General features: G+C 41.2%; 1 protein-coding gene across 1 annotated transcript in view; it reads left to right on the forward strand.

Annotated features, from left to right (window-relative positions):
- The window catches only part of LOC139761954 (importin-11-like), a 127961-nt gene that overhangs the window by 61499 nt on the left and 49550 nt on the right, over nucleotides 1-16912 (forward strand). Inside the window, exon 2 of the mRNA XM_071686666.1 lies at nucleotides 16247-16512. Within this exon, the coding sequence (XP_071542767.1) occupies nucleotides 16247-16512 (266 nt within the window). The remainder of the gene's footprint in view (nucleotides 1-16246; nucleotides 16513-16912) is intronic.

A 16912-nucleotide genomic window follows, 5' to 3' on the forward strand; every position in this document is an offset into this window, starting at 1 on the left:
AGGGTTGAGGGTCAAGTCAATTGGGAGGTGAGTTTGAATGGAGAAAAACTGGAGGAAGTGAAGTGTTTTAGATATCTGGGAGTGGATCTGTCAGCGGATGGAACCATGGAAGCGGAAGTGGATCATAGGGTGGGGGAGGGGGCGAAAATTTTGGGAGCCTTGAAAAATGTGTGGAAGTCGAGAACATTATCTCGGAAAGCAAAAATGGGTATGTTTGAAGGAATAGTGGTTCCAACAATGTTGTATGGTTGCGAGGCGTGGGCTATGGATAGAGTTGTGCGCAGGAGGATGGATGTGCTGGAAATGAGATGTTTGAGGACAATGTGTGGTGTGAGGTGGTTTGATCGAGTAAGTAACGTAAGGGTAAGAGAGATGTGTGGAAATAAAAAGAGCGTGGTTGAGAGAGCAGAAGAGGGTGTTTTGAAATGGTTTGGGCACATGGAGAGAATGAGTGAGGAAAGATTGACCAAGAGGATATATGTGTCGGAGGTGGAGGGAACGAGGAGAAGAGGGAGACCAAATTGGAGGTGGAAAGATGGAGTGAAAAAGATTTTTTGTGATCGGGGCCTGAACATGCAGGAGGGTGAAAGGAGGGTAAGGAATAGAGTGAATTGGAGCGATGTGGTATACAGGGGTTGACGTGCTGTCAGTGGAGTGAATCAAGGCATGTGAAGCGTCTGGGGTAAACCATGGAAAGCTGTGTAGGTATGTATATTTGCGTGTGTGGACGTGTGTATGTACATGTGTATGGGGGGGGGTCTGGCCATTTCTTTCGTCTGTTTCCTTGCGCTACCTCGCAAACGCGGGAGACAGCGACAAAGTATAAAAAAAAAAGAAAAAGAAAAAAATTAGTTTTATCCCTGGGGATAGGGGAGAAAGAATACTTCCCACGTATTCCATGCATGTCGTAGAAGGCGACTAAAAGGGGAGGGAGCGGGTGGCTGGAAATCCTCCCCTCTCGCATTTTTTTTTAATTTTCCAAAAGAGGGAACAGAGAAGGGGGCCAGGTGAGGATATTCCCTCAAAGGCCCAGTCCTCTGTTCTCAACGCTACCTCGCTAATGCGGGAAATGGCGAATAGTATGAAAAAAAAAAAAAATATATATATATATATATATATATATATATATATATATATATATATATTTTTTTTTTTTTTCTTTTTTTTGTCACTGTCTCCCGCGTTTGCGAGGTAGCGCATGGAAACAGACGAAAGAAATGGCCCAACCCACCCCATACACAATGTACACACACACACGCCCACACACGCAAATATACATACCTATACATCTCAATGTACACATATATATACACACACAGACACATACATATATACTCATGCACGCACACAATTCACACTGTCTGTCCCTATTCATTCCCATCGCCACCTCGCCACACATGGAATACCATCCCCCTCCCCCCTCATCTGTGCGAGGTAGCACTAGGAAAAGACAACAAAGGCCCCATTCGTTCACACTCAGTCTCCAGCTGTCACGCAATAATGCCCGAAACCACAGCTCCCTTTCCATTTCCAGGCCCCTCACAACTTTCCATGGTTTACCCCAGACGCTTCACATGCCCTGATTCAATCCACTGACAGCACGTCAACCCCGGTATACCACATCGATCCAATTCACTCTATTCCTTGCCCACCTTTCACCCTCCTGCAAGTTCAGGTCCCGATCACACAAAATCTTTTTCACTCCATCTTTCCACCTCCAATTTGGTCTCCCACTTCTCCTCCTCGTTCCCTCCACCTCCGACACATATATCCTCTTGGTCAATCTTTCCTCACTCATTCTCTCCATGTGCCAAAACCATTTCAAAACACCCTCTTCTGCTCTCTCAACCACGCTCTTTTTATTTCCACACATCTCTCTTACCCTTACATTACTTACTCGATCAAACCACCTCACACCACACATTGTCCTCAAACATCTCATTTCCAGCACATCCACCCTCCTGCGCACAACTCTATCCATAGCCCACGCCTCGCAACCATACAACATTGTTGGAACCACTATTCCTTCAAACATACCCATTTTTGCTTTCCGAGATAATGTTCTCGACTTCCACACATTCTTCAAGTCTCCCAGGATTTTCGCCCCCTCCCCCACCCTATGATTCACTTCCGCTTCCATGGTTCCATCCACTGCCAGATCCACTCCCAGATATCTAAAACACTTTACTTCCTCCAGTTTTTCTCCATTCAAACTTACCTCCCAATTGACTTGACCCTCAACCCTACTGTACCTAATAACCTTGCTCTTATTCACATTTACTCTTAACTTTCTTCTTTCACACACACACATACATATATATATATATATATATATATATATATATATATATATATATATATATATATATATATATATCCCTGGGGATAGGGGAGAAAGAATAATTCCCACTCATTACTCACGTTTAGTAGAAGGCGGCTAAAGAGCACTTTGACTTTCTAAAAGGGGAAACAGAAGAAGGACCCACGCGGGGAGTGCTCATCCTCCTCGAAGGCTCAGATTGGGGTGTCTAAATGTGTGGGGATGTAAGCAAGATGAGAAGAAAGGAGAGAAAGGTAGTATGTTTGAGGAAAGGAACCTGGATGTTTTATCTCTGAGTGAAACGAAGCTCAAGGGTAAGGGGAAGAGTGGTTTGGGAATGTCTTGGGAGTAAAGTCAGGGGTTAGTGAGAGGGCAAGAGCAAGGGAAGGAGTAGCACTACTCCTGAAACAGGAGTTGTGGGAGTATGTGATAGAGTGAAAGAAAGTAAATTCTAGATTGATATGGGTAAAACTGAAAGTTGATGGAGAGAGATGGGTGATTAGTGGTGCATATGCATCTGGGCATCAGAAGAAAGATCATGAAAGACAAGTGTTTTGGGAGCAGCTGAATGAGTGTGTTAGTGGTTTTGATGCACAAGACCGGGTTATAGTGATGGGTGATTTGAATGCAAAGGTGAGTAATGTGGCAGTTGAGGGAATAATTGGTATACATTGGGTGTTCAGTGTTGTAAATGGAAATGGTGAAGAGCTTGTAGATTTATGTGCTGAAAAAGGACTGGTAATTGGGAATACCTGGTTTAAAAAGTGATAAGTATATGTATGTAAGTAGGAGATATGGCCAGAGAGCGTTATTGGATTACGTGTTAATTGATAGGCGCGCGAAAGAGAGACTTTTGGATGTTAATGTGCTGAGAGGTGCAACTGGAGGGATGTCTGATCATTATCTTGTGGAGGCGAAGGTGAAGATTTGTAGGGGTTTTCAGAAAAGAAGAGTGAATGTTGGGGTGAAGAGGGTGGTGAGAGTAAGTGAGCTTGGGAAGGAGACTTGTGTGAGGAAGTACCAGGAGAGACTGAGTACAGAATGGAAAAAGGTGAGAACAATGGAAGTAAGGGGAGTGGGGGAGGAATGGGATGTATTCAGGGAATCAGTGATGGATTGCGCAAAAGATGCTTGTGGCATGAGAAGCGTGGGAGTTGGGTTGATTAGATAGAGTAGTGAGTGGTGGAATGAAGAAGTAAGATTATTAGTGAAAGAGATGAGAGAGGCATTTGGACGATTTTTGCAGGGAAAAAATGCATTTGAGTGGAAGATGTATAAAAGAAAGAGACAGGAGGTCAAGAGAAAGGTGCAAGAGGTGAAAAAAGAGGGCAAATGAGAGTTGGGGTGAGAGAGTATCATTAAATTTGAGGGAGAATAAAAAGATGTTTTGGAAGGAGGTAAATAAAGTGCGTAAGACAAGGGAGCAAATGGGAACTTCAGTGAAGGGGGCTAATGGGGAGTTGATAACAAGTAGTGGTGATGTGAGAAGGAGATGGAGTGAGTATTTTGAAGGTTTGTTGAATGTGTTTGATGATAGAGTGGCAGATATAGGGTGTTTTGGTCGAGGTGGTGTGCAAAGTGAGAGGGTTAGGGAAAATGATTTGGTAAACAGAGAAGAGGTAGTAAAAGCTTTGCGGAAGATGAAAGCCGGCAAGGCAGCAGGTTTGGATGGTATTGCAGTGGAATCTATTAAACACGGGGGTGACTGTATTGTTGACTGGTTGGTAAGGTTATTTAATGTATGTATGACTCATGGTGAGGTGCCTGAGGATTGGCGGAATGCGTGCATAGTGCCATTGTACAAAGGCAAAGGGGTTAAGAATGAGTGCTCAAATTACAGAGGTATAAGTTTGTTGAGTATTCCTGGTAAATTATATGGGAGGGTATTGATTGAGAGGGTGAAGGCATGTACAGAGCATCAAATTGGGGAAGAGCAGTGTGGTTTCAGAAGTGGTAGAGGATGTGTGGATCAGGTGTTTGCTTTGAAGAATGTATGTGAGAAATGCTTAGAAAAGCAAATGGATTTGTATGTAGCATTTATGGATCTGGAGAAGTCATATGATAGAGATGATAGAGATGCTCTGTGGAAGGTATTAAGAATATATGGTGTGGGAGGCAAGTTGTTAGAAGCAGTGAAAAGTTTTTATCGTGGATGTAAGGCATGTGTACATGTAGGAAGAGAGGAAAGTGATTGGTTCTCAGTGAGTGTAGGTTTGCAGCAGGGTGTGTGATGTCTCCATGGTTGTTTAATTTGTTTATGGATGGGGTTGTTAGGGAGGTGAATGCAAGAGTTTTGGAAAGAGGGGCAAGTATGAAGTCTGTTGTGGATGAGAGAGCTTGGGAAGTGAGTTAGTTGTTGTTCGCTGATGATACAGCACTGGTGGCTGATTCATGTGAGAAACTGCAGAAGCTGGTGACTGAGTTTGGTAAAGTGTGTGAAAGAAGAAAGTTAAAAGAGTAAATGTGAATAAGAGCAAGGTTATTAGGTACAGTAGGGTTGAAGGTCAAGTCAATTGTGAGGTAAGTTTGAATGGAGAAAAACTGGAGGAAGTAAAGTGTTTTAGATATCTGGTAGTGGATCTGGCAGCGGATGGAACCATGGAAGCGGAAGTGAATCATAGGGTGGGGGAGGGGGCGAAAATCCTGGGAGACTTGAAGAATGTGTGGAAGTCGAGAACATTATCTCGGAAAGCAAAAATGGGTATGTTTGAAGGAATAGTGGTTCCAACAATGTTGTATGGTTGCGAGGCGTGGGCTATGGATAGAGTTGTGCGCAGGAGGATGGATGTGCTGGAAATGAGATGTTTGAGGACAATCTGTGGTGTGAGGTGGTTTGATCGAGTAAGTAATGTAAGGGTAAGAGAGATGTGTGGAAATAAAAAGAGCGTGGTTGAGAGAGCAGAAGAGTGTGTTTTGAAATGGTTTGGGCACATGGAGAGAATGAGTGAGGAAAGATTGACCAAGAGGATATATGTTTCGGAGGTGGAGGGAACGAGGAGAAGTGGGAGACCAAATTGCAGGTGGAAAGATGGAGTGAAAAAGATTTTGAGTGATTGGGGCCTGAACATGCAGGAGGGTGAAAGGCGGGCAAGGAATAGAGTGAATTGGATCGATTTGGTATACTGGGTTTGACGTGCTGTCAGTGGATTGGATCAGGGCATGTGAAGCGTCTGGGGTAAACCATGGAAAGTTGTGTGGGGCCTGGATGTGGAAAGGGAGCTGTGGTTTCAGGCATTATTGCATGACAGCTAGAGACTGAGTGTGAACGAATGGGGCCTTTGTTGTCTTTTCCTACCGCTACCTCGCACACATGAGGGGGAGGGGGATGGCATTCCATGTGTGGTGAGGTGGCGATGGGAATGAATAAAGGCAGACAATGTGAATTGTGTGCATGGGTATATATGTATGTGTCTGTGTGTGTATATATATGTGTACATTGAGATGTATAGGTATGTATATTTGCGTGTGTGTGTGTACATTGTGTATGGGGGTGGGTTGTGCCATTTCTTTCGTTTGTTTCCTTGCGCTACCTCGCAAACTTGGGAGACAGCGACAAAGCAAAATGAATAAATAAAATTAAATATAAATATATATGTATATACTTTGTCGCGACAAAGTATAAAAAAAAAAAAAAAAAATATATATATGTATATATATAAATATTTTATTATACTTTGTTGCTGTCTTCTGCATTAGTAAGGTAGCATAAGGAAACAGACAATACGGCACAAGGATACAAACAGTACAGTCACCCCCTTTTTTTTTAATAAATGTTTAAATTATAGGTATGTATATGTGCATTTGTGGGCATTTATGTATATACATGTGAATATTGGTTGGGTTGGGTCATTCTTCCGTCTGTTTCCTGGCGGTATATTGCCGATGCGGGAGATGGAGATTAAGTATGATTGATATAAGAAATATAATGATAATGAATTTTTTTTTTTTTTTTTTTTTTTTTTTATACTATTCGCCATTTCCCGCATTAGCGAGGTAGCGTTGAGAACAGAGGACTGGGCCCTTGAGGGAATATCCTCACCTGGGCCCCTTCTCTGTTCCCTCTTTTGGAAAAAAAAAAAAAAAAAAAAAAAAAAATGATAATAATAATATTAATCTCAGTAGCTTCTGTACATAATCGTATTTTCTCGCCTTTATCCATTCCTGATGCCAACCCACTATTCATGAAACAGCAGAAATGCATCAAAGAAACGAAAAACATCATACATATAAAATCCCCTTTTCCCCCACACCTGATCACCGCCCCTTGCGTCAGCAAGGTAGCACCAGGGAACAGGTGAAGAAAGGCCACATCAGCTCATATCCATACATGAGCAGTCATGTGTAATGCACCAAATGTATAGCTCCCTATCCACATCCAAGTCCCATAGTTTTCCCTAGATGTTTCACATGCCCAGTTCATTACGTTGAAAGTATGTAGACCTCATTACGCCACATTGTTCCAGCTCATTATATTCTCTGCACACCTTTCACCCTCCTGCATGTTCAGGCCCTAATAACTCAAAATCATTTTCACTCCATCTTTATTTTGGTCTCCTGGTTGTCCTTGTTATCTCCACTCCTGACACATGTCTTCTTCACTAACCTTCTCTCACTCATTTCATATATATGTCTGAACCATTTCAACATTCCTTTTCTGCTTTCTCACTCACACTTTTTATTATTACACATCTCTCTTACCCTTTCATTACTTGAATAAACCACCTCACACCACTTATTGCCCTCAGACATTTCATTTCCATTGCATCCACCCTCCTCCATACAACCTTATCTATAACCCATGCCTCACCACCATATGATATTATTGGAACTACTATTCCTTCAAACATACTCATTTTTGCCCTCCCAGTTAATGTTTTCTCTTTTCACACATCATTCAGTGCTCCCTGAACCTTCACCCCCTCCCTAACCGTATGACTCACTTCTGTTTTCATAGTTCCATTCACTGCCATGTCCACTCCCAGATATCTAAAACACTTCACTTCTTGTAATCTTTCTCCATTCAGACTTAAATCCCAGCTAACTTGTTCCTCATCCCTGCTGAACCTATAAACCTTGCTTTTATTCCCATTCACTGACAATTTTCTCCTTTCACATACTCTTCCAAACTCAGTCATCCACTTCTGCAGTTTCTCACTTGAATCTGCCACCAGTGCTTTATCATCAGCAAACAACTGACTCTCTTCCCAGGCCCTCTCATCCCCGCAGACTGCATACTCACCCGTCTCTCCAAGACTCTTGCACTTACCTCCCTCATGACCCTATCCTTAAACAAATGAAACAACCATGTTGACATAGCACAAGCAGCTTACCTCCCACACCATATATTTTTAAGCATCTCTGTCAGCTCTATCATATGCCTTCTGCAGATCTATAAATGTCACATCTATTTTTCTAAATATTTCTCACACATTCTTTAAAGCAAACATCTGATCCACACATCCTCTACCACTTCTAGAACTACACTGCTACACCTCAGTCTGTTGCTCTTGTCTTCACCCTCTCAGTCAGTACCTTCCCATACAATTTACCAGGTATATTCAACAAACATACACCTCCATAGTTTGAACACTCACCTTTATCCCCTTTGCCTTTATACAGTGGCACTATACATGCATTCCACCTATCCTCAGGCACCTCACCATGGTCCATACATACATTGAATATCCTTACCAACCTATCAGCAACACAGTCACCCCCTTTCTTAATAGATTTAACTGCAATACCATCCACTCCAGCTGCCTTGCCACATTTCATCTCTCACAAGGCTTTCACCACCTCTTCTCACTTCACTAAACTACTCGCCATGACACTCTTACTTCGCGTTCCACCCCGACCGAAACACCTTACACCTGCCACTCTATCATACACATTTACCAATCCTTCCTAATACTCATTCCATCTCCTCCTCACTTCATCACTACCTGTTATCACTTCCCCTTTTGCCTGCTGCATTTGTTTTCTTGTCTTTCTCACAATATTATCATCCTTCCAAAATATCTTTTTATTTTCCATTTGCCCTCTTTTTCAAGCCCTACCCCTTCCTCTTGACCTCCTGCTACTTTCTCATATAAATTTCCCAATCATTTGCACTCTTTTGTAAATATTGCCTAAACACCTCTCTTTTCTCTTTCATTACCAACATTTCTTCTTCAACCCACCCCTTTCAACTCTAGATTTCTAATTAGCCCACCTCCCATCTTTTGCATGCTACATGCATCTCTTTTGGCATTTCTTTACACACGTCTCCTTTTCAAGCTCACTTACTCTCTTCACCCTCTTCTCCCCAACATTGTTTCCTCTTTTGAAAACCACAAAGCTTCACCCTCACCTGCATAAGATAGTGATCACACATCCAATTAGTTTTCCTTGTCAGTACATTTACAAGTCACTCTTTTACGTGCCTATCAGTTGATAGGTATTCACCAACCCCTACTTTACGGGTGAGACATTTCCAAACCATTTTTCACCTTTACCCTTGAGCTTTGTTTCACTCAGAGCCAGAACATCCGTGTTTCTTTCCTCAAACGTACTACCTATATCTCCTCTCATCTTGTCTTGGTTACATCCACGCGCATTCAAATACCCAAGTCTGTCTTCGAGGAGGATGAGTACTCCCTGGTTGGCTGCTCCTTCTGTTTCCTCTCTTAGAAATTGAAATACAAAAAGGGGAGGGTTTTCAGCCCCTTGCTGTTATCCTCTTTATTTGCCTTCTATGACATATGGGGGAATACGGAGGTAGAATTCTTTTTCCACCTCGGAGAGCATGCATTTATCACCAACTATATTTGTACTCTATGGGGAAGGAGCTGTATACTTGAGCTGCTCCTTCTCTTGAACACCCTTTACTTTCATACATCCTCTTGAATTTATGTATAATTTATGTATTACCATTATCCTCATTTGGTCTGCACCATTCATCGATCACATTTTTACTTTAAAAGTGATTATTTACATCTTCTTTTTACAAGTTTCTTAATTTCATGTTTCCTCTTGTTGCCCTATCCCTACATCTCTCAAAGAAGTGTCAATTGTCCATTTCGATGATCTCTTAAAAAACTTATTTGTTGTGATCAGGTCACCCATCAGTCTTTCCTCTTCTGGGATGGGTAGATTTAAAGCCTGTAGTCTTTTTCTGTAGCTTAGCTCTCCAAAATCTGGTATCACCTTTATTACCTTCCACTGGACTTTCCCTATTAGTTCTTTCTGCTTCTCGTTTTGGCCATAAGTATGATATGAATAGCTTGCTAAATATTTCTATATACATATACTTGTTTATGGATGGGGTTGTTAGGGAGGTAAATGCAAGAGTTTTGGAAAGAGGGGCAAGTATGAAGTCTGTTGGGGATGAGAGAGCTTGGGAAGTGAGTCAGTTGTTGTTCGCTGATGATACAGCGCTGGTGGCTGATTCATGTGAGAAACTGCAGAAGCTGGTGACTGAGTTTGGTAAAGTGTGTGAAAGAAGAAAGTTAAGAGTAAATGTGAATAAGAGCAAGGTTATTAGGTACAGTAGGGTTGAGGGTCAATTCAATTGGGAGGTGAGTTTGAATGGAGAAAAACTGGAGGAAGTGAAGTGTTTTAGATATCTGGGAGTGGATCTGGCAGCGGATGGAACCATGGAAGCGGAAGTGGATCATAGGGTGGGGGAGGGGGCGAAAATTCTGGGAGCCTTGAAGAATGTGTGGAAGTCGAGAACATTATCTCGGAAAGCAAAAATGGGTATGTTTGAAGGAATAGTGGTTCCAACAATGTTGTATGGTTGCGAGGCGTGGACTATGGATAGAGTTGTGCGCAGGAGGATGGATGTGCTGGAAATGAGATGTTTGAGGACAATGTGTGGTGTGAGGTGGTTTGATCGAGTAAGTAACGTAAGGGTAAGAGAGATGTGTGGAAATAAAAAGAGCGTGGTTGAGAGAGCAGAAGAGGGTGTTTTGAAATGGTTTGGTCACATGGAGAGAATGAGTGAGGAAAGATTGACCAAGAGGATATATGTGTCGGAGGTGGAGGGAACGAGGAGAAGAGGGAGACCAAATTGGAGGTGGAAAGATGGAGTGAAAAAGATTTTGTGTGATCGGGGCCTGAACATGCAGGAGGGTGAAAGGAGGGCAAGGAATAAAGTGAATTGGATCGATGTGGTATACCGGGGTTGACGTGCTGTCAGTGGATTGAATCAAGGCATGTGTATGGGGGTGGGTTGGGCCATTTCTTTCGTCTGTTTCCTTGCGCTACCTCGCAAACGCGGGAGACAGCAAAAACAAACAAAAAAAAAAAAACATATACTTGAAAGCTGTCCTGATATTTGCCAGAAGATAGTTTGTCATTTTAATTATTCTTTTGATACAATACTTTGATGATAGGGTTAGTGATGATGGTTACTCCCATGTCCCCTTCTCACACAAAATCCTTCTAGGTATCAGTCATATTAGGGCCATCTTTTGCTATGTATCATCTTCAATATTTTACATTTACTCGGTGACTTTCATCAAACATGTTTCACAACAACTGGAGTCTGTTTAGGAGCCCTTTTAAGCTGATGCAGTCCTCATTGTTTTTCACTCCCCTCATGACTTTTGCATCAACTGCAAGTAGATTACATACTCTCAGTCATGTTATTAATGTACATCAAGAAGAGTAATGGCCCCAGAATGGAACCCTGTTAGTCACCTTAACCCATTTGGAAAAAGGCTACTCTGACATGTCCTTCGTTCCCTTCCATAAAGAGAGGTTGCTGCTTGTATGCCCACACCAATAGCCAGACCATGCAATACTTGGAAAGCTGCTGCATCGCATGATTATTGTGTGGCCATCAGTAACTCAAGGGTGGGCTGTTTTGATAACTGCTTCTTTCCCTACACATTTACACTTTGGTACTCACTACCTTCTCATGTCTTTCCCCATAACTATGACCTGGCATATTTCAAAAGCCAGGTTTTTCACTTTCTCAAAAATTTGTAAATACTTTCCCTTGTCTTCTCTTTTTCAGTTTTATGATTCTCTAAATTAAGGCCCGGCCTGGATGTGGACTTTTGTCCATGACTGGAGCCTTCAACATAAATAAAAATATCTTCTGTCCATTGTAGGAATTTCCCCCCTTATTTCTGCTTGGTGATCAATGTTGTTGTTGTTGATGATTGTCAGACCACAGTACTACAAGGGCCCATTCCTGTAGGCATCCCATGTCAGATCTCTTTTGGTAGTCCAAATCCATACAGATTGTCCACCCAGTCCTCTTTTTTGTCTAGGAATGAGGTCACTCCTAGTAAAACTTTAAGAGGTTAGCTACGCATGACCTTTCCCTGAAACCTTGCTCTATCTCACTTCAGAAATTTCTCCTCAGTAGGAAATCATTCACGTGCTTTCTAATAATCAGTGAGACCGCTGCATAGGTCAACAACTGTTCTTAGTCTCCTACCTGGGGAAAAATATGCATACCCAAAGATTAGCTCATAACAGTGATATATATGAAAGTTTAAGTGAAGGGAAATGAATGGACTCTGTTTTTCTTGACTTTGCCTAAGTATTTAAGAAAGAAAATTACAGGATTTTTTGAAAGTAGCTAAACAGCGCATTAAGTAAGATAGTAAAATGGATTAGTTTTTAACCGACAGAAATTCCAAAGTAGTAGCAAACAGAACCATGTCTAAGAAAGATGTCCTGTCTGGGGTACCACAGGGAATGATGCTAGTCTCATTGCTCTCTTTAGTTAGGAGCTTTGCTGATGACACCAGAGGAAGCAGAATGATTGAACCAGAGACTGATCAAATGGGGACGCAGAAAGGCTTAGACACAATTTTTCAAATGGGTAGAAGCGAACTTAATGGAATTCAATAAAGATAGATTATCCCTGGGGATAGGGGAGAAAGAATACTTCCCACATATTCCCTATATGTCGTAGAAGGCAACTAAAAGGGGAGGGAGCGTGGGTTGGAAATCTCCCCTCTCATTTTTTGAATATTCCAAAAGAAGGAACAGAGAAGGGGACCAGGTGAAGATATTCCCTCAAAAGCTCAGTCCTCTGTTCTTAACACTACCTTGCTAACATGGGAAATGGCGAATAGTATGAAAGAAAAAGAAAGATTTGAGCAAATGAGTTATTGGATCAAGGACAGATTAACATTAGTGATACCATGTAAAGGCCCAATGGGAAGGTGATGGAAAGTAAGACTAATGTAAAAGATTGGGTGTCAGAGACCATATTGAGAAGATTATGTTGTATCAAGTGATGAATGGTATGATTCTGAGAACATTCTCTATTAGAGATTGAAACCAGTTGATGAAAATATTGAATGTATATATAAGAAGCAAGATTAAATACTGCTGGGTTGTATGGTCATCAGCAATATAAAGAAACATATTAGGGTGAATTCAGAAGCACTTTACACACAAAATTGAGGGAATGGAACATACTTATTACCACAAAAGACTGGGAGAAGTCCAACTTCATACCCTGGAAAGAAGAAAAGATATCTTATAAAATGTGCATGGCAACAAATTAAAACCCTGAAAGCTTCTCAACAGGAAGTTTTCAAGAATACCATGGAACATACCAAAAATGAATAAGAGAAATATGTGACAAGCCAATCAGGAACCAAGAATGATTATTAAGCGTACTGCCATGAGAAATATGAAAAGGGGATAGAACAACTAGAGAAGCATTTAAAAGAGAACTTGATATCTGGTTGAAATCAGTCCCAGATGAACAGATAATCTCTAATTATTTAGTGCATTTGGCAGCGGAGAAAAATCTTATTAATCAAGCAAGATTTGTGGTGAGTGATTTATGCAAACCATGTCAGGTTGGTTATATCTCATTGTAAGTACTTTTAGATAGGTATGACTCTCTCTCTCTCTCTCTCTCTCTCTCTCTCTCTCTCTCTCTCTCTCTCTCTCTCTCTCTCTCTCTCTCTCTCTCTCTCTCTCTCTCTCTCTCTCTCTCTCTCTCTCTCTCTCTCTCTCTCTCTCTCTCTCTCTCTCTCTCTCTCTCTCTCTCTCTCTCTCTCTCTCTCTCTCTCTCTCTCTCTTTTGCTATGCCCTTGTTCTGACTCTTCTCATGAATACCTACTAATTGTCATAGTAAGCAAGATTTTTTCTAATTTCGCACTATGTGGCTTCTAACACTTAATGCATTAGGATTATTTTATCACTAGAGATTTTATTTTTATTATGCTTAGTCGTTGTCTCCCACGCTAACGAGGTAGCACAAGGAAACAGACGAAAGAATGGCCCAACCCACCCACATACACATGTATATACATAAACGTCTACACACGCACATGTACATATATATATATTTCAACGTATACATGCATAAACATACACAGACATATTCCTATATACACTTGTACATATTCATACTTGCTGCCTTCATCAATTCCCATTACCACCGTGCCACACATGAAATACCACGCCCCTCCCCCTGTGCACGCACGAGGTAGCATTAGGAAAAGACAACAAAGGCCACATTCGTTCACACTCAATCTCTAGCTGTCGTGTAATGCACCGAAACCACAGCTCCCTTTCTACATCCAGGCCCCACAAAACTTTCCATGGTTTACCCCAGACACTTCAATCCACTAACAGCACGTCGAACCTGGTATACCACATTGTTTCAATTCACTCTATTCCTTGTATGCCTTTCACCCTCCTGTATATTCAGGCCCCAATCACTCAAAATCTTTTTCACTCGATCCTTCCACCTCCAATTTGGTCTCCCACTTCTCCTCGTTCCCTCTACCTCTGACACATATATCCTCTTTGTCAATCTTTCCTCTCTCATTCTCTCCATGTGACCAAACTATTTCAAAACACCCTCTTCTGCTCTCTCAACCACACTCTTTTTATTTTCACACATCTCTCCTACCCTTTCATACTTACTCAATCAAACCACCTTACACCACATTTAATTTCCAAGACATACACCCTCTTCCACACAACCTTAACTATATAGCCCATGCCTCGCAACCCTATAACATTGTTGGAACCACTATTCCTTTAAACATACCCATTTTTGCTTTCTGAGATAATGTTCTCGCCTTCCACACATTCTTCAGTGCTCCCAGAACCTTCGCCCCCTCCCCCACCCTATGATTCACTTCCGCTTCCATGGTTCCATCCGCCGCTAAGTCCACTCCCAGATATCTAAAACACTGCACTTCCTCAAGTTTTTCTCCATTCAAACTTACCTCCCAATTAACTTGTCCCTCAACCCTACTGAACCTAATAACTTTGCTCATATTCACATTTACTCTCAGCTTTCTTTTTTCACACACTTTTCCAAACTCAGTCACCAATCTCTGCAGTTTCTCACTTGAATCAGCCACCAGTGCTGTATCATCAGCAAACAACAACTGAGTCACTTCCCAAGCCCTCTCATCGAGAACAAACTGCATACTTGCTCCTTTGTCCAAAACTCTTGCTTTCATCTACCTAACCACCCCATCCATAAACAAATTAAACAACCATGGAGACATCACGCACCCGTGCCGCAAACCAACATTCACTGGGAACCAATCACTCGTACACATGCCTTACATCTTTGGTAAAAACTTTTCACTGCTTCTAGCAACTTACCTCCCACACCATATATTCTTTAATACCTTCCACAAAGCATCTCTATGAACCCTATCATATGTCTTCTCCAGACCCATAAATGCCACATGCATATCCTTCTGTTTTTCTAAGTATGTCTCACGCATTCTTCAAGACAAACACTTGATCCACACATCCTCTACCACTTCTGAAACCACATTTCTCTGCTGCTCTGTACATGCCTTTACCCTCTCAATCAATACCCTCCCATACAACTTCCCAGGAATGCTCAACTAACTTATACCTCTGTAATTTGAACATTCACCTTTATTCCCCTTGCCTTTATACAATGGCAGTATGCATGCATTCCCCCAATCCTCAGGCACTTCATTATGAACCATACATACATTGAATATCCTTACCAACCAGTTAACAACACACTCACCCCCTTTTTTTGATAAATTCCACTGCAATACCATCTAAACCTGCTGCCTTGCCAGCTTTCATCATCCGTAAAGCTTTCACTACCTCTTCTCTGTCTACCAAACCATTCTCCCTGACCCTCTCACTTTGCACACCACCTCGACCAAAACACCCTATGTCTGCCACTCTATCATCAAACACATTCAACAAACCTTCAAAATACTCACTCCATTTCCTTCTCACTTCACCACTACTGTCTTCGTTGCATTACACATGACAGCTAGAGACTGAGTTTCAACGAATGTGGCCTTTGTTGTCTTTTCCTAGCGCTACCTCGCATGTGCACGGGAGAAGGGTGGTGTAATTTCATGTGTGGCAGGGTGGCAATGGGAATGGATGAAGGCAGCAACTATGAATATGTACATGTGTATATATGTATATGTCTGTGTATGTATATATATATGTATACGTTGATATGTATAGGTATGTATATGTGCATGTGTGGGCGTTTATTCATGTGTATGTGGCTGGGTTGGGACATTCTTTCATCTGTTTTCTTGTGCTACCTCGCTGCCTCGCTAATGCAGGAGACAGCGACTAAGTATAATGAATAAATGAATGAATAGAATTTTTAAGATTCCTGTGTCCCATCTTTTTATTGTTATTTTGTCATTATGTAGAATTATTGTTTCAATGTCCAAGTATCCTGTATGCCTGTTATATTTTAAGCCATTGACTTCTTCATATATCTGACACTTAAACTAATATGTAGATTTCTTAAGGAGGTATTTGGATCATTCATGTTGGATATCAGCAGTTGCTGATGTAGAGATAGTTGATATGAGAAACATCTTGTGCCATTTTCTTGTTATTGTGAATCAGATTTCAGATATCAGGTTTCAGATTGAATCAGGAGTTGAACAGTGCAACATTTATCTCTCTTTTCATCAATTACAGCGTGAAAGTGAGGGCCTCCATGAATTCCTGATCAACATAGTGCGTGTGTCAACAGATGTCAAGGAAGACTGTCATGTGTACCTTCTTGAAGATGGATTACTGCTGTGGCTTACTACTTTAGAAAATACAGCAAATCCTCATGATGCGCTCCTACAACTTTTTGACAACATGCTGCCATTGCTTGAGATATCATCAGAAAACCTTAGATTGTGCCTGCAAATCACAACAGCTTATACTCTTCTGTGCCCACAGCAATTTCTCTCAAAGTAAGGAATGACATTCAAGTTACTTCACCAAGCATTATTCATAAGAGAATTATTTTTACTACAAATATATTTATATTTAGGAGAAAAAAAGACAGCATCTCTATTATTAAAAGTTTTGTGATATAGAACTTTAGGTGTGTGATAAAGCTTTGCTTTTCATTCTGTAGAAATTTGTTACAGCTTTATGGTACTGGTCTTGTAAGACATTAAAATGTTAGTAGGCCTTCAAAAAGAATGAGCTAGACCATGATGTTATTATACAGTGTTTTTTATGAAAGCGCTGTGTAATTAAAATGTGTAGGTACAAATCACTAAATAAATTACTTTATCAATAATAAATCATTACATCTTTAATAGAAAATGGGAAATGTTTGATTTAGGGGTATTTCCAGTGAATATG

This window comes from Panulirus ornatus, chromosome 42, assembly GCF_036320965.1.
Source record: "Panulirus ornatus isolate Po-2019 chromosome 42, ASM3632096v1, whole genome shotgun sequence".
Lineage (NCBI taxonomy): Eukaryota > Metazoa > Arthropoda > Malacostraca > Decapoda > Palinuridae > Panulirus > Panulirus ornatus.